Source organism: Triturus cristatus, chromosome 4_1 (assembly GCF_964204655.1).
Source record: "Triturus cristatus chromosome 4_1, aTriCri1.1, whole genome shotgun sequence".
NCBI lineage: Eukaryota > Metazoa > Chordata > Amphibia > Caudata > Salamandridae > Triturus > Triturus cristatus.
The window spans coordinates 296,655,203-296,673,203 of NC_140585.1; the positions used below are offsets into that span (position 1 = coordinate 296,655,203).

The following is an 18,001-nucleotide window of genomic DNA, read 5'->3' on the forward strand; positions in this document are numbered from 1 at the left end:
CTATTTCATTGCAAATTCATAATATTTGATGCATTCAGGAACAGTGGCAGTTCTACTTGTGAGGGAGACCTTAAGTAAAATATTTTGGGTAGTTAATGTGAGTCTTTCCAACTGATGAGACCATTTTTATTATTACAGTGTATGTATGCTTCACAGATCAGTAGTTATACTTTCAATTTTTTCCCCACCTATTGTCTCATAGGATATTGAGCACAATATTATTTATCTAAGAATGTCTAAGCTGCAGCTGGACTCGTGATTCCAGTAGTGCAGCTCTGCAGTAAACGTGATTAAGACTGCAAAGAATAAACGATGGATGAAAGTTTGCAGTTTCAGATTACTGAGATGCCCCTACAGATGTTGCATCATAGAAGTTCAACCTAAGTGGTTCTGGGCTGGGTTGCAGGTTGATTGCATACGCACAAGCATGTTACTACAACTCCTAGACTGTCATTCCCTGTAGTGTTTTAGTCAGCTACATTTTCACTCCATCTTTTCTGTTGCTAAATGCAAATGTATTCCTCCCTTGTCCCCCTCCACCCCTCCAACCCCAACCATGTGAGCCCGGTTACCTGCCTGGCCACCCCCCTTTGAGATCTCGCAGCAGTCTTGCATTAGTAAATTTTGTATTAATTAAAGCTGCCAGTGAAACAGAGAATTATGCAAACTAGAAATGCAAGAAGGTTGCAAAGGAGAAAATGTATATCTGAAATAGTGGTCCAGCATCCTTTCTACTAACTGTTTTCTCTCTCAAGGAATAGGATGGCGAGCAGAGATCCATCCAAAAACCCATATGGTGTCAGAGTATGAGTTTGATGTTATCATTGGTGCTGATGGCAGACGGAATACGCTGGAAGGTAAATACACAAATCTTACTAAGGATTTGAGAAATGTTGTTCTGTTTCACTATGGAAAGGCTTATGCAATATTAATTTGTAGAAATATATGTTTGCATTACTGTATTACTCTCTGCAGTTGATGCGAGGCCATTGATTTAGAGTCTAAATACTTGGTGGCTTAGTTCTAAGTGCTCATATACAGGGCTGCCCTAAAATTGGCATACAAGAGTTTGACTGTTTGCCTACTACAGTGCTTTTTTGACTGACCGTGCTGTGTGATAGGACTTCACTCCCAAAAACGGAAAAATACCAAATTGTGCTTCCCAAGTGCGTTTTAGGACTGACCTAAAATGGGTTTAGGTTTTTCATCATAATCTGATATAATCATTGTGTTCATAAGTAAAATTACATTTACGTAAAGGTGTCCAGCTGCCATTCACATTTTGCATCCTCCCACCACAGCATACTGCATCAGGCAATACATTTGCCCACTTCAGCCATTGACTCTCTTGCACCATGTGCAACGTGAGGCCTTTTGCTTGTTAACATTTTCACATCCAACTAACAGAGGCTCACTTCGGTGCCAATGCTGGTGGGGCAAATTTTGCTTCCTATACTTGCTTCCATCATGTATCCCTTTGTTATTATTTAGTAATGGTTTTGGTTTTAAATTGTATTCTGAGGTTACAGTAATTCAAAGCCAATGGTACCTTTTGTTAGTGCCAATATGAGCCATGCTTTACTGTGATGAGCATTGAAACTAAGAAGGGGGTTCCATGCCTTTTCTATACTCTATAGATTAAAATTAGACTTGCACCTATCTAACCCCAATCAGAGTGAACCCAGTCTTGAGTTGCTTGTGGTCCAGTTTAGAAAGGAGCTGCCTTGCAATTCGGGCTGGACTGTTTTTAATGGATCAGGTCAAGACTGATTTGCATATGGCTAGGTCTAAACTGATGTGGCATGGTGGGTAAAAGAACAGTGGGTTGGAATGCTAGGCCGAGCGATTACCAGTGGTTAGACAAATTGCAAGCATTCCTCCCATCACCTTTTGTGTTTTTGATCTTTTTAAATACCCATGTCTAGAGAATCTGTGTATCAAAATCTACACTCAGTTCAGTTATTTATTTGAAGGATTTAATAATTGGTAGATCAGTGCATTATGTGCTTATTAAAATATGAGAGGATGATTTCTTCAAACCAATAATTGCTTACCCAAACTTATAATGTTTATTCTAAAACTTTTTGTCTAATCTTTCTGTCCATTCGGTAAATAGGTTTTCGTCGGAAAGAGTTCCGTGGCAAACTGGCGATTGCCATCACAGCAAATTTTATCAACCGGAACACAACAGCTGAGGCAAAAGTAGAAGAAATCAGTGGTGTGGCCTTCATCTTCAACCAAAAGTTCTTCCAAGACCTCCGAGAAGCCACAGGTCAGTCCTGTTGCTACAGAACTAGTAAACATGCAGACAAGCTGAAACACATAAGTTGAATAAAGTCTGTTATTGTGGCGTCTGACTTTGCAATATTTGTACTTCAGAATCCCCTATTGCTTTGCACTGAATTGCCTATTAATAAGATTTCGACAACACCTTGAGTAAGCATTAGTCAAAAGAAATGACGGAGACTTCCAGCCGCAGATTCCTTACCACAGAATTATCCCCAGGCTCCAGACTGGATCTGGAAATTTATCATGAGCAGTACCCATGCATGCCAGTAGATGGCGGCATTCAGCTTTGTGTGGCGTTGGCATAGTCGTCCGTGCCGTAAGTTACATTCGTGGTGCTTATATACGCGCCACCCCAATGGGCCAACCGCAATTCTTTTTTTCCTGCGCCAGTATGCATAGATCTGGAGAGCGCTAACCTAAGTTCTTTTTTTGACTGACTTTTTAAAAAACGTTTTGGTGATGTTTTGTTTTTAGATCTTTCTCCTGGTGTGGCAGGGATATCCACTAGGAAAGGTTGGTTTAAAGCCCTGCGACGCCTGTCACAGACTGATCTCTAGGATGGACCAGCACCTCGTCTGCCTCTGGTGCCTTGAGCGTGACCACATTGTGAAGTCCTTGTCAACTGCCTTGCTATGCACCCCAAGGCCCCGAGGGAGCGGTCCCTCAAATTCCTTGCCGCTCAACGTGCGACGCCGTGACTGTCTCTATCTGTCGAGAGGAAGGTCCCGGAATCCTTCGTATAGCCATCTATCTTCGTCACAGTCAAAGTTGTCGGAGCCGAGAGTAAGATATCGAAGAGGACTTCGGCTTCGCCCTGTCTGTTGAAGTCATCCGACGAGACTAGCGGATGTCGTCATTCGAGGCCGTATCAGTGTCCCTTATATTTGGGCAGCCTGTCCCCACTGGCGTGCCTTTGTGCCCAGTGGGTTTGGGAGGGGCCTCCGCTGGTTCCCCACCGATGGGTCCTCCCTCGGTGCCAGTCAGACCACTTGGATCCACTGATGGATTCAGACAGGCGCTGGTTGTACCATCTCAACCTTTCCTGATTCCGGTCCCAATTTCGATAATCCCGGCACCGTTCCCATTCTTTAAAAAAAAAACAAATATATATATATATATATATATATATATATATATATATATATATATATATATATATATATATATATATATATATATATATATATATATATATAATATTCACTGAAAAAACCATAGGTTTCACACATGTTATAGTTAGCTGGACATTTTACTGATAAAAAACCAATGAAATTCCCCCGTTATAGTTAGTGCAGGCAACTATAACTCACGCGACCGCAATCCTCTGCTGATGCTAATACTGTATTTAGACACTTATTTGCCCATGTCTTCTTCCATTAAATTTTAGCTATACATATATTACAAATATTTTTTTTTCATAAAGACACATATGTCATCAGCAGAGGATTGCGGTCGCGTGAGTTATAGTTGCCTGCACTAACTATAACGGGGGAATTTCATTGTTTTTTATCAGTAAAATGTCCAGCTAACTATAACGTGTGAAACCTATGGTTTTTTCAGTGAATTTGCCATGTTTTTCAAATGCTAATTCCTAACTATAACGTGTGTGGAACCTATGGTTTTTTCAGTGAATTTGTACGGGTTTTTAAATGCTAAGTTACTTTACGCCATTCGTGGCGTGCGCGCCCACTTAACGCAGTTCGTTCCGTGCGTGCACGGTGCGCTGCGCGCACAGTGAGGCACCGCGCGCCCACTTTACGCAGTTAGTGCCGTGCCCACGTTACGCTGGATGGGCCATGTGCGCACGGTGCGCGAACGTGCCCACGTTACGCTGGATGGGCCATGTACGCACGATGCGCTTCGCGCACCGTGCGCACATGGAGGACATATTATGCGCTTTGTTGTGAAAGGTAATCTTTTAAATTTTCAGTTATTTATATATGCCATGCACAAATGGTGCACTTCGGGCACCGTTTGCACACGGGTTGGGGAGAGTATGGATAATTTTTTTTTTTTATAATTATTACCGTACGCGTACGGTAAGCGTAATCGGCGATTTGTCCAAAAAAAAAAAAAATTGACTTTTTGGCCTTGGGGGTTCTTTGGGGACACCTTCATCAAGGCTAGGTGGTTAGGAGCTAAACAGCCCCTTTACATGTTTTTTGCCTTTGTTTTTCCTCCCCCCCCCCCCCCCCCCTCCCCCCCTCAGAGTGCGAGAGAGAAAATCGCGGCCGCCGCTTCCTGGTTTCGACCGATTCGAATGTTTACTAAGATCTAACAGCCAATCAGAATCGCGCTCGCGCACAGCACCGTACGCGTACGGTAAGCTTACCGTAAGCGCACGGTAAGCGCACCGTAAGCTGCCACAGATATATATATTGATTTAAATGCTATTTTCTCAGGAACTACTGAACAGATTTACACCAGACCTACAAAAGGCACTTCCTTGACCTGAGGACTACCTCTCTGCCAAATTTCAAGTAACTCTGTTCAGCCGTTCGGGCTGTAGCTGTGTCTAAAGGTCCTATGGAAAAATGCATGGGAAAAACGCGTTTTGGGACCCCCCTTTTTTCTCAGCCCCCGCTTGACGAATCCCCCCCGAGACTTTCAGGGTAGGAGCGGAGCGGAGCGTAGCGCCCCACCTATTTTGAAAATTTCGCGAGGATTCGTCGACCGGCGCCAAAGTTATTCCAAATAGAATGTTGCGGTTTTCCTATGGAAACAGAGTCCTAACTATAACTACCTACTGGCGACTGCCAGTATGTAATAAATATATATATATATATATATATATATATATATATATATATATATATATATATATATATATATATATATATATATTCAATTCTTTTTGCAGAGCAGCACGAGATAGAAACATACACGCAACAATCCCATTTGTGTGTTCAGCAAACCAGTCCCCACCTACCCAACAATTAATGTCTCAGCAAGTGTTCCAGACAGCATCTCTCTCTGGTGCTGACAACCCAGTCAGTCCCTTTTCTCTCAGTCAGGCGCCAGTACGGCAAGGGCCCATCGTCAAACCGTCTGTCAAGATGTGATATGTCCTCCAGTGCCCCCAGACTTTCTTGAATTTCTTAGGGCAACCCTGCTGTCATACACCACTCTCTGCCTCCATGCATTGATTTATCCCCTAACCACCCCTGATAATCAGTTACGGTGATCTAGGAATGGGATCCCCCAAGACTGATTCCAGCTTACCAACTATCTCTTCCCAGTAGTCTGACACCTTCCGGCAACCCCAGAGTGTGTTTAGGAATGTGCCCTCACTTGTATGGCAGCGGAGACACATCGGGGTGCTTGTCCTCCCCATTATGTAGGTTCTGGATCCATTGTAGTAAGCCCTGTGGTGAACTTTAAATTGTATTAAATGTAGCCTGGCTTTAATGGCCACTTCCCTGGAATGCATCAATGCTGCCTCCCAGTCTACTTCACCCAGGGCCCCAACTTCCCTTTCCCATTTCTCTGAGTCCCCTTAGATTGTCTGGCGCATTTGTCTGTATAGTGTGGTAAAGCCGGGAGACCGCTTTGTTATAAAGCTTCACTTTGTGGGCAGTTAACTTACTACTCGAGTAATTAAAGCTGTGCTGCCTTATGATAGGCCCTATTGTCCGGAAGTGCCAGTCCCCCATTAAACAGAGATCTGTATAGTGCACTCAGGGCTATTCTTGGGCGTTGCTGTTCCATAACACAAAGTGAATTATCAATGCTGTCAAAATAAGTGTCTGGCATTGAACACTGTGTGTTCTACATAATGCAAAACAGCATGGGGAGAATGATCATTTTGTACAGTACACTCCTGTTGGAGACTGGCTGAGTATATAGTGTCCTACCTATGGTGAGGCATTGTGCACCGAGTCCAGGCAACCCTTAGTGATATTGTTTAGGTCCTTGATAACCAAAGTTCTTAAGGAGTAGCCGTGGAGAGCAGCTAAGGCTTATTCAGGAGGGTGTAAAGCAAGTACATTTACAACTGAGTCAGTAAGCTTTCACACAAGAAAGAACCACACAAGTGTTAACAAAAATACAGTAGTATTTATTATCACAACTTGGTATAGCTCCTACCCAGAGATATCAAATACAAAGAAGAAATACTTTAGAAACAATGAAGTAGCATTGAAAAACAGAGGGGCCCCTATAGGGGGCCAAACCATATATAAAGAAAGTGGTATAAGAGGTAAGTACCAAAATGAGACTGTTATCCAAATATGGAGAAGCCCAGGGGAAGCAAGAAGCCCACAGAGGTGAGTAGCTAGGGACCCCAAGGAGCCTGGTTGCAGAGTGGTTACACCGGGTCAAACATCCATAGGATAACACAGGGTAAGTCGCGGTTGGTATTTTCTTGTTTCAGGACTCTTCCCAAAGGACCCTGAATACACCAATTGGATCAAAGGAGGTTAGAGAGCAATCCCATCCGTGGATACCCAGGGAACCAGGATACCTACACCAGGGAGCCCGGGTGCATAGGAATGAAGTGGTGTCGGAACCGCCCAAAGGAACCAGTTAAGGATCTTGGAAGTCCGGTGGCAGCAGTGACTTGTGGACCAGGACCGTGGTACCCAAACTTGGATTTTGGACGAGAAGTACCTGAAAGCAGAGGGAACAGAGTCCAAAGCCCCCGGAGGTGTCCAGGAGGAGCAGGAGCACAATGCCAATCCTTGTTAGAGGTACCTGCTTCCGCACAACGGTCGAGGAAGCAGCTGTGGAGCCCAGGTAACGATGCAGGAGCACAGAAGCCGTCCACGAGCTGTCCCCCAATGGATGAGGAATGCTGGAAGGTCAGTGGCTGCCAGGACCACCAAAAAGCCTTGCCTCCCGCAGCAGTCAGATTGCAAAAAAAGATGCTTCGATGCATACCAGCAAGGTCTGTGGCACTAACCCAGCAAGGGTAAGTCGGGCCTGCCCCCAGAACGCGGGAAAGGCAGCTAGAATCGTTGGAGACCCTCGAGGACCCTCTGGTAACAGGCATAGGGAGTCGCGGGGAAATTTCAGCAGCACACAGAAGATGGATGCCCATGGTGCAGAGAATGCAGGCAGGACGGTGTTCTTGGTGCTGTGCAATGCCTGAGACTGGGGCTTCTTGAAGATCTTCCGTAGAGAGAGCCAACAAGGGAAACAGCAAATTGGTCATCTACATAGAGGTGCCCGTCGATGCAGGGAAGTAACTCCTTCACTCCAAGGGAGATTTCTTCTTGCTTGGATGCAGACTGTCCTTGCTGATTCGGAGGATGCACGACCAAAGAGTTGCAGAAAGTTGAAGGGCATTGCAGACAGTGTTGCAGCAGGAGTCTTCCCGCCGAGAGTAGTCTCATCTCTGGTCCTGTCTCGAAGAAGAAGCAAAGTTCCAGTGTCCACAAGCAGAAGAGTCTTTGTACGATCTTGGGAAGACAGGCAGTCTATCCTTGAAGATGTTGTCCAGATGAATCCAAGGACCCACCCTCAGGGAGACCTTAAGTAACCATAAAAGTGGGAAGGACCTGTTCTGTGGTGACCCACCTATCGGGGGAGGGGGAAGGTAGGGGGGACACTACTCAGCTGGCCTAGCCAGTAAGATGCTCCCAGAGGCCAAGATTCAACATGGCAGAATCTAGTGAGCTGGACAGGGGATAGACACTCCCCTGTCCTTTCTGTAGCTTTGCGCCAGAGCGGGAGCCAAGGGCTTCTAAACTGGGCAAAACTGGTTTATGCCCTTCAATGTAGTCTGTTGGTTAGAAGCGCGCCCACCCTACCTAATTCTAAAGGAGCAGTGGTCACACCTCTCCTTTCCGGGAAATCCTTTGTTCAGCTTCCCCTGCCAGAGTTGAGCTCATCAGCAAGGGTGCAGAACACTGTCTAGGGTCGGCAGCAGCCTGGGCTGGCTGGCAGACCCTGTGAAAGCTACACCGGTATTGAGGGGGTCCCCTAAGGATCCCCCCCAGTACATGGTATCATACAACTAAACACTGGAACTGGTGTAGTTACCCCATCACATGGAAAAACTCCATTATCAAGCCACTACTAAAAAAGCAGCATCTCGACCCATTGGAATCAAAAAATTACAGGCCCATCACAAGTCTGCCTTTCCCTGCCAAAATATTTGAGAAACTAATGAACACACAACTGGCCCAATACATCAAAGATAACAACCTCCTGGACGAAACTCAATTTGGTTTCAGGAAAGGCCATGGCACGGAAACAGCCCTCATTAAAGCAGCAGATGAAATTAGATCCATCCTAGATCAAGGTGGCACAGCAGTGCTTGTATTGCTGGATTTGTCTGCAGCCTTTGACACGGTCGATCATTCCACTCTGATCGACCGTGTCTCGAATATTGGCATCAAACAGAAGGCCAAAAAACTACGGCCTTCATTCTTCTCGAATCGTACACAACTAGTCAAATTTGGCAACTACAAATCCGACACTCTTCAATATCCATGTGTCGGACCTGGTCAAGGTCATCAAAGCCCACGGGATGGGTATTACCTCCTACACCGATGACACACAATTGGTGCTAGCAATTCATAATGATGGAGAAACAATTGCCGCAAAATTCCAATCTGGCATCATTGCAATCAGCAACTGGGTGGCTACAAACTGCCTAAAACTAAATTTACCCCTGCCCCCTCCCAGTAGGACAAACATTAAAGGTATTGCTTGAACAGCCATTTTTTTTTTTTTAACCATGTTTATTGGTTTTATTGACAGCCATACAAAAATAGGTAAGCAACATTTATCAAGTTAATCAGTACATTACATGTGCATACAGTGAGTTAGGTGGATATCAAAGATTCCCAACCCTCTCCGCCTTCCTGCTCATCTCCAATTCGTTCATAGGGGACACACATATATCTCCACGATACTTATTCCACTTGGACCATTTCCGATTCCTTTTTTGGGGGCCATCCCTAGCCACAAAGACTTCCGACTCTGCCAACATGCACCTATCTAGCTCTTTAGCCCACACAATAGTGGATGGTGGGTTCGCTCCCCCCCCCCCCCCATCCTCATGCCAGTTCACGTTTGACTAACGTGTACCCTAGTGTTGTGAATTGCTATTCTACTTCAGCGAGATCAGTTGCATCCCATATGTTCAGCAGTCCCAGTTGTGGCGTCAACACTATCTCCTTTCCCAAGGCCGTCTGCATGTGATCCGAGGCTCCCACCCAAAGAATACATAAGGCTGGGCAGCTCCACAGGATATGGTAGAAGGTGGCTTGTTGTCCACATATTCTCAAACAAAGGTCATCAGGTTTAGACCCTATTTTCGCCAAGGTTTTCCTGGTCATGTATGATCGGTGAAGTATCCTCAGCTGAATAAGCCTAAATTTAAGTGTAATAGCCACCTCCCTGGGGGACTTAAGAGCCAATTGCCATTCCTCATCACTTATCGGGCCTAGGTCATCCTGCCATCGCTCTCTAAGCTTTGGAAAGGCGTCTGGCAAATCAATAATCAACTTTTTATATGTGATAGATATCGCTTTAGAGAGTAGAGGCCCATCCAGCAAACGGTTCTCCAGTGGGGACGATTCCGGTATGTCTTTAACCCCTTGAGTGCCCGCCCCTTTCCCCGCCCTGTGCCGGCCGTTGCATTAGCGGGCGGGGTTTATGACGAGCTGGTCTCGTCATGGGCACAGCGCAACCGCGGCCCATGACGAGACCAGCTCGTCATGGGCACTCAAGTGGTTAAGGGTCGGGAACGCAGACTGAATTGCGTGTCTTATTTGCAAATATCTGTATATTTCTCCCTGGGCCAGGTGATATTGGCTCTGAAGGTCTCCAAATGTAAGTATCGAACCCTTTTTAACCAGGTCCTTTACTGCTGAGATACATATCAGGTCCCATTTATCAAACCCAGGCTGATAGCGCAGCATGCCCAACTTCTGCGTATACCATAGTGGCATTGCTTTAGAGAGCTTGGGGGTATTTAGCTGGACGTACTGCTATTTGAAGGTTCAAATGTTTGTATAGTTGTCGGGTCCTTGGGGAATCGCTCTCTGACCAAAGAGCGTAATGTGATACAATCAGTCGGTTGCGCCACTCAACTGAGTGGAGTCCCCCGGGCTCCAATGCCCCTCAATTGGGTTTCAATAAAGTAATCAAAAGTTCTACATAGGTTGATGTTTCATGGTGTTTTATTCACACACAAGTTTCTTTAAAGTTTTCTTTTAGCATTATTCCAATGCGGAATCCCAATGCATTTCGGCATTAACATAACATGCCTTCATCAGGGGAACTCCATCTTCATTGCGGCTCGCATTTTGACCCAAGTTTTTAACAAACCCTATAAAACCTTTAATCTAACTTTTTTTAAAAACTTGGGATCTCCATATTTAAATAGAAAGCCATCTTCGGAAAAGCAACTCACTCTTAGCATGGACAGGAACATCAAACCCATACCGCTACTTATTGGGTCAAAATGCGAGCCGCAATCAAGATGGGGTATTTTTCTAACCTAGCCCCAATCTGGGACTCGCCTGGGACACCTGAGTTCCTAAAGGATAGTTTGTCCTTACCACTGAGGATGGCCGGTATAGCGAGGTGGGGTTAACTTTTCATGGAGGGCTCACTGATCCCTTGGGAGGCCCTCCGGGAAAAAACTGGTTTCTCTATCTCTAGGTTTAAATTTCTCCAGCTCTCTAGCTGGGCCACCACAAATCATGCTATTAGAAGCAACTACATTTTAGGTAGGGACATACAGTTGGAGACACAGGCTGCGCAGAAACCTCCATTTAGAAAAGAGATTGGTTTTTGGTATCGCACTATTCTTGAAGAGATCGATGGTGACTTTAAACTCCCAACTTCACTGTGGAATAGCTACATTCCACAGGTTGATCTTGAACTGTTGTGGCTTAACTCGTGTAAGACACTATGGGATATTGTAAAGCCTGCTTGGTTAAGAAGGAATCACATCTTCACGATCCATAGAGCCTATTTTTCACCACAGAGGCTAACTAAATTTGCAAAAGATCTTCCTGTGTGCTGTGCTAGATGCGGTGAAGAAGCAGCGTCAGATGTCCATATGTTTTTGACTTGCCCTCTCCTATCGAGCTTTTGGTACCAAGTGGGGAAAGTTCTGTCTAGCTCTTTAGAGATCTATTACCCTTGACTTTCCTCTGATTTTCTTTGGATTAACACCCAATCTGACTGGTCCACCCAAGCATCTGCTATTTTATGCCATCTTAATAGCAAGAAGAGAGATTTGTTGTAAATGGAAAGATCCCAAGCCTCCGGAATTTTCAGACTGGCAGGCTTCTCTCTTAAGGATATCCAGGATGGACCTTATAAGACCAGGAAGTAAGAAGAAGCAGGAATTCTGGAAACTTATGAAGTGGTGATGGGGGTTTTTTTTTGTTGTTTTTTTTTTTCCCCTGTCCAATGATTTTATTGCCCTTCCTGCCTAGACAGATCTCCTCCTTCCCAAATATAGGGGATGGATGAGTTGCTATTGCCTCTGGCCTAGCAATTGGGTCCCTAGTGTATATCGCCGTCGGCTAGTGTTTGAGAAGGAGATAAACCGGTAAGCTTGTCTGTCGATAAAGCTTACAAATCCAGTGTACTGAGGCGGTGTCACTCTTTTCTTCTCGCTCCAATGCCTGGGAGGCTTTAAATGGGCTGAATATGAGGACAAAAAAAAAGCGTAGCACTCAATAAATGATTCTGGACAGGTACGTGGTTATATGCAATAACTGTGATGTTACGGAATACAAAATGTTTAAAAACGATCGGTATTTGTGAGCATTATCATAAAGTACTTTGCGTGGTGACAGCATTAATCCGACGTGTTTCGCAGTGAGCCGACTTTCTATTATGCAGTTGTCCGTAATATCAGGAAGGTCCGTGAAGGTTAGCTAAGTGCACTGTTGAGTGAATACAGAACGGGAATCAATGAAGCTGGCTCGAGGTGTATTATAATAAAACGTGCTAGTAAACGCGCGTGTTTTCGATATTAGTTAGAATAAGACAAATGAATTTTAAATGTGTGCTATAGTGCTCCATGCAATCCAATATGCGTCGCGGCTAAAAAACATGCTTTTAGAATCGAACAGTGATGTTCTTACCGAGTTAAGCGTGATGATTCTCGCGTAGTGTGCTCCGGAAGTAAAACCCGACCACATCATCTGCCCATCGCAATCCCCGCACCATACCATCTCGGTGCACCCATGCTGCCAGGGGTTCCAACAGGAGAGAGATTATCAGTGGGGATAGTGGACACCCCTGTCTGGTATCTCTTTGTAGTATAAATGTCTGGCAAGTATAGCTGTTGACCCTTACTTGTCCCAACAAATCAGTGTAGAGTAGCTTCACCCAGGCTATACATTTAGGGCCTAGTCCCACCTTTTCTAGGACTGAAAACCGATACGGCCATTCTATTGAGTTGAATGCCATTGAGGCATCGAGAGACACCACCGCCGCATCCTCTTCAATATATTCCCTACGGGCCATCACATTATGTAGTCGTATATTAAGGGCTGTATTCCTCCCTGGCATAAATCTGGATGGATCAGGGAAGCGATGCCCGTCACGAGCCTATTGGCCAGAACTTTTGCCAAGATCTTTGCTTCCGCGTTAATCAGCGAGATTGGCCTATAGGAGCTACAACTATCCGCTGGTTTTCCCGGCTCATGGATAACTACGATGGTAGCTTGCCGTTGGTCCACTGGTAACCTGCCCGCCTCTAGGCTTTCCTCGTACATGGCCCGTAAGTGCGGCACAGTTTGAGAGGCAGTGGCTTTTAGAAACTCCACCAGTATACCGTTTGGCCCCATCGCTTTCCCGGATTTAATCTGTCCTATGGCCTTACTAATCTCCTCATCCGACAGATCCCCGTCTAGGGTTTCTCTCTCAACGTCTGAGAGGAGCTGCACATTGCTGTCCCGGAGGAGCTGATGTGATTCGTCAGCCATGTATCGGGTAGAGGGAGAACAAACCTGTTCCAAGTGGACTGCAAATTCCTCTACTATCTCCCGAGAATATGTCACAATTTCACCCCCCGACTTTGTCAGTCTGTGTACCCACCTCGTACCTTGCTCCCGCCTTTCCAGCCACGCTAGTCCTGCCTGTCCTATCTCCCATTTCATATATTCTGTGTTGGGTGCTGCGATACCTAGCCATCATGTGTTCCCTGTTTTTTATCCGGTATTCATCTTGCTTCATTAAAAGTCTGACTCGTGTCAGCCGAGGGATCGTGTGCATGTTCCCGTTCCAGTTCAAGGAGGTCCGTCTCTACCTGAGCCAGAAGCTCGCGTTTCTTGGTGACGTATCCTGTCTTTGAAGATGGAGGTTGTTCTTTCAAAACTACCTTGTAGGCTTCCCAAATTGTTTGTGCGGATTCGACAGAGCCCACATATTCTGTAAAATAGTCCTCTGTTTGTGTACGGAGTTCCTCCCTTATGTCAGGTATGTGTAAAAGCCATGGGTGTAGGACGATGGTGGTGCGTGCCTGCCTCTCCCAGTGTGTGTAGTCTACCCAAACTGGGGAGTGATCCGATATACCTCTAGGAAGAACTCAGAACTGGGCAAAATTCCCTATCGAGGTAGAGTGTGTAAGGAAATAATCAATACGAGAAACTTTGGTGCACATTGGAAAAGTATGTGAATTAATTATTAGTGGGATGGAGGGCTCGGCTCACATCAGTGAGGTCTAGTGCCTTCGTAAATTCAGCCATCAGCCCGCTAGATTTTGCTCTTGATCTCTGTTGGTGTTGATCAGTCGTGTCATCTAATGTCATAATATAGTCTCCCCCCATGATTAATGGACCCGCTTGAAGTCCTGTCAGCTTAAGTCCAAGGTCCGCCAGTGCTGCCTTACCCAGAGCGGGCGGGAAATAAACTGAGATTATGTTAATGTACCTTCCCTCCCACTGAGCCTCCGCCCCTGCGAACCAGTCCAAGTCTTGTGGACAATGAGGGGCGTACTTTTCTTTACCAGGATTGCCGTCCCCGCGAACCTGTGGTATAATCTGCGTGAACCAGGAGTTTGTACTCCCATCTGGTAAGGGCCTTAGTCTTCTGTCCCACAAGGTGCGTTTCTTGTAACAGAAACACATCAGGGGAATGCCGCTTTAGATATTGTTGCACTATACCCATTTTAACCTTGTCACCCATACCATTGACGTTCCAGGTCAGAACAGAGAGTACTCGATCTCTAACCCCCAACCCCCCACACCGCCCCCCCCCCCCCCGGATTTCTTTTCTCAAACCATCTCCCAAGTCTACGGATTAATTCAAACGGAGAAGAAGCTTGTAATAGCCACCTTATCTGTGTGTGTCTACTCTTCAGCACAGCCACTGTGTGTATCAGGATCACATAGCTACATCGCATACCAATAAAACAACGAACAATTAAACACCTGTTTCTTCCCATTCCCCCAGAGCCTCCCCCCCTCCCTGCCCGTGGATTTAGAACTACCCACTCCCAAACATGGCAGAGTGCCTCTCTCCCTTCCTGAAATGCTGAAAAAGCACGGGGGTAGTCCACTCCCATCCCCACATTTACATATCACAATTGTTTAAGTTTAGCCATCCACTTTTACGTTTGTTTTAGTCCCGGCTGAAGTCTCGTCCATTAGTCCCACATGTCACAACCCAATCAGCAAGTCCCAACTGCAATGTTTTGTACAATTGATACCCGTAACATAACTCTTCTTCCCCCCTCCCCCCCCCCCCCCCCCCCTCAATACTTGCTCACTCACTCAGCTGGGCACCAGCCCTCCGTGGTGTCCTCAGGGTGTCGTTACTCCGACTCCCGTGTCTGACCGTCTACCTCAGCTGCGTCATCACCTGGAGCTTCCGTACGGCCACCTCTTTGCTGGCCCGACCTGCCAGTGCGATCTCTTCTTTGGCATCCCGCTCGGCTCCACCCCTCCATCCACTCCCACACTTCCTCGGGTGACTCAAAAAAACACGTTTTACCGTCCGATTCCACTTTCAGCTTTGCTGGAAACCGCATCGCATATTTTAGCTTGCGGTCCCATAGTTCCCTCTTCACTGCCTGGAAGCTACGACGTTGGGCTTGGACCTTGGCCGTAAATTCTGGAAAGAAGGCCACCTCATTATTCTCTATTGTCAGTGGGGGATTGGATCTCGCAGTCTGCAGGATAATGTCTCTATCCCGATAGTTGAATACTCGGGCGATGAGGGGCCTCGGGGTGCCCCAGGTTTAGGCCTGCCCCCGGGCACTCTGTGGGCCCTTTCAGTCGAAGTAGCTGGACAAAGTCTTGGGCCTGAGGTGCTTGGTGATGAGTTCCTCCACATACAGATCCGCTGCCGGCCCCTCGGCCCTTTCCGGAACCCCTAAGATGTCGATCTTGTTACGACGTGCGCGGCCTTCGTAGTCATCAAGCTGTTGGGCCATCCGCTCCTGTTTCTTTTTCAAGTCCACCATCTGTATTTGTAGCTCTGACGTATCTGTTAGCAAAGCGCTGGTGACTATCTTGAGCTCCTTGACTTTCTCATCCATCTTCCGAAAGTCTGCCCTGATGAGGGAACCCTCCACTGTAACGGAGTCCAGCGAGGTGCACACACCCTTAATCGCCACCATAACATCCTGTAGGGTGGGCTCTGTTCCCTGTGTAGGGGCCGTAGTTACCTCGTCTTTCTCAATCTGTGGCGATCCACTTTTGTCTCCCGTCTTGGACCAGGTGAATTTGGCTAATTGCTTCTAAGCGTTAGCCTTAACACCTCTTCCTCCAGTCGCCATGTATGGAGGCCGACGGCACACATATCAGGTGAAAATCCGGGACAACACTGGGGGTTTCCGGCCACCTAGCAGCGAGTATAACGATACCCTGAGTCCCTCCCAGGGTTGTCTACACTCCGTTGCGTATGTGAGTTCAAGTACTTTAGGGTAGAACACTCCTACAATCGCGTCCCCCCGGACCTCCAGGTTCCCTACCCATTGCCAAGTGTGCACTGTAGCGTCTCGCGGGTCAAAGAACAGGTTTGGGACGGTCCCGGGTATTTTTCGCCGCCTACCCAGCGAGTAGAACACTCTCGCTGTCGGCCTGTCGGGTTTCCCTCGTGACTGCCTCTCTGATCCTCCCTAGATAGATCTGCGTTTTTCCTGAGGGCTATCGTTGTGCGCACCCTCTCTGCTTCAGCCAAAGGCCCGAGGGCTGCTCTGTGCTCGCCAGTATTTCTCGCTTCTTTGGTGGGCCAGGCAGCGTGCCTCAGTCACTGCCTCCAGTGCTTCAGCTTTGTTTCCCACCCAGGAGTGTACGGGTGAAGGTCGCTTTCCTTTGGAGATTGTGAGCGCCTCAGATGGAAGCAGGGGGCAAAGCGAATCACCCCTGTTCGTGAATACCGGCGAAGGGCTCAGTACTTTCACACCTGTGCCCCTCAGCCTCGCAGCGACCCCGACCGCACTCAAGAGTCTTCACAGCCTCTATTAGCTATTCATTTGCCAATGTATCTGCTTCTGCCCAGTCATGGGTACTTGCGCGCCGGTTTAGGCCCATCCTCCTGGCCGTGTCAAGCTCCTCCTCTGTCTTCTATCGCCTGTACTTTCGCCTGCGTGCAATTAGTTCTGCTTTGGGCCTAGCTAATCCACTAGGCCGGGGACTCGCGTAATGAACTCCGCCGCTATACACTCGCCGCCTCACCTCCAGGCAACATCAGCTGAACACTGGGCCTCACGGCACGCGTGGGCCAACCACCGCTCCTATTGTCGGTCCTCCGTTGCTTCGGGCCGGCCCTTATGCCTCCGAGACAGCCTATTCTCCTCCTCCGCAGCCCTCATTCAGCGCCAGGTCTCGAGTGCAGCCGGGTCTCAAGTCCGGCACTCAGCTTGGGCCGCAACCCCGGGGCGCTCACCTCGCCGGCTCTGGACCACTGCTTGCTCGCATCCGAGCTTCCCCACAGTGGCGGGTCAGCCCCTCGTTCCCCGGGGCTGGCACGCTGCAAACCGCTGGTCACTGCGGGATCTCGGCTCCTCCGCTTTCACTGAGCTCCGATCGGCAGCACCAGACCCTGGGAAGCTGCCATTGCAGAGCCGCCGACTTAGTCTCCGGGCTCGAGGACCAACTCCCAAGGCTTTGTTTTCCTTCAAAAGTTCACCACAGCTTGGGTACGTCTTCCGGCGCGTTTGTAGCCGTTTTTTTTGGTGGGATGGCTCAGGATACCACAGGATACTTTACGGGGATACAGGAGCACACTCAAGCAGCGGCCGTACTCTTCGGCTGCTTGCCTGCCCCCCCCCCCCCGAATAGCCATTTTTTAATTGCTTTACGAAATTGCAAATCTTTGGCCAGCATCTGATATTACTGTGGTAGAGAATTCCAGAGTTTGGGAGCAAGGTGGGAGAAGGATCTTCCTCCCCACCTCTCCCTCCTGGCCTTTGTTGGTTTTAGAAGTTCCTCCGAGCTTGAACACAATTGCCTGTTTGGGATGTAAGGGGATATTAGACTTTATTTTCCTGGGCCCCTGTTTTGTAGAGCTCTGTGCGTCATGCTCAGTCCTAAATTTGATTCTGGCCTCTACTGGTAGCCAAGGTAGCCCCTTTAGGTACTTTTTTACCAACTCCCGAGCCGGGACATTGCACAGCAGCTTTGCTGCTGCGTTCTGGACCACCTGCAGTCTGCAGGTCACATATTTGGGTGCACCTAGGAATAACTAATTTCCATATTCCAGCTGGGAGGTGACCAGGGAAAGGACTACTTCCTTCCTAAGCTGAGTAGAGATCCTATCTAGGATTTTTCAGAGACTTCTAAGTAGT

At 47.4% G+C, this 18,001-nt stretch overlaps 1 protein-coding gene across 32 annotated transcripts in view; it reads left to right on the plus strand.

Annotated features, from left to right (window-relative positions):
• Positions 1 to 18,001, plus strand: part of MICAL3 (microtubule associated monooxygenase, calponin and LIM domain containing 3) — a 1,875,796-nt gene that overhangs the window by 565,670 nt on the left and 1,292,125 nt on the right. For all 32 annotated transcript variants that reach the window (XM_085652129.1, XM_085652139.1, XM_085652136.1 and 29 more), the window contains 2 exons: positions 756 to 857; positions 2,117 to 2,272. In XM_085652129.1, the coding sequence (XP_085508255.1) occupies positions 756 to 857; positions 2,117 to 2,272 (258 nt within the window). The remainder of the gene's footprint in view (positions 1 to 755; positions 858 to 2,116; positions 2,273 to 18,001) is intronic.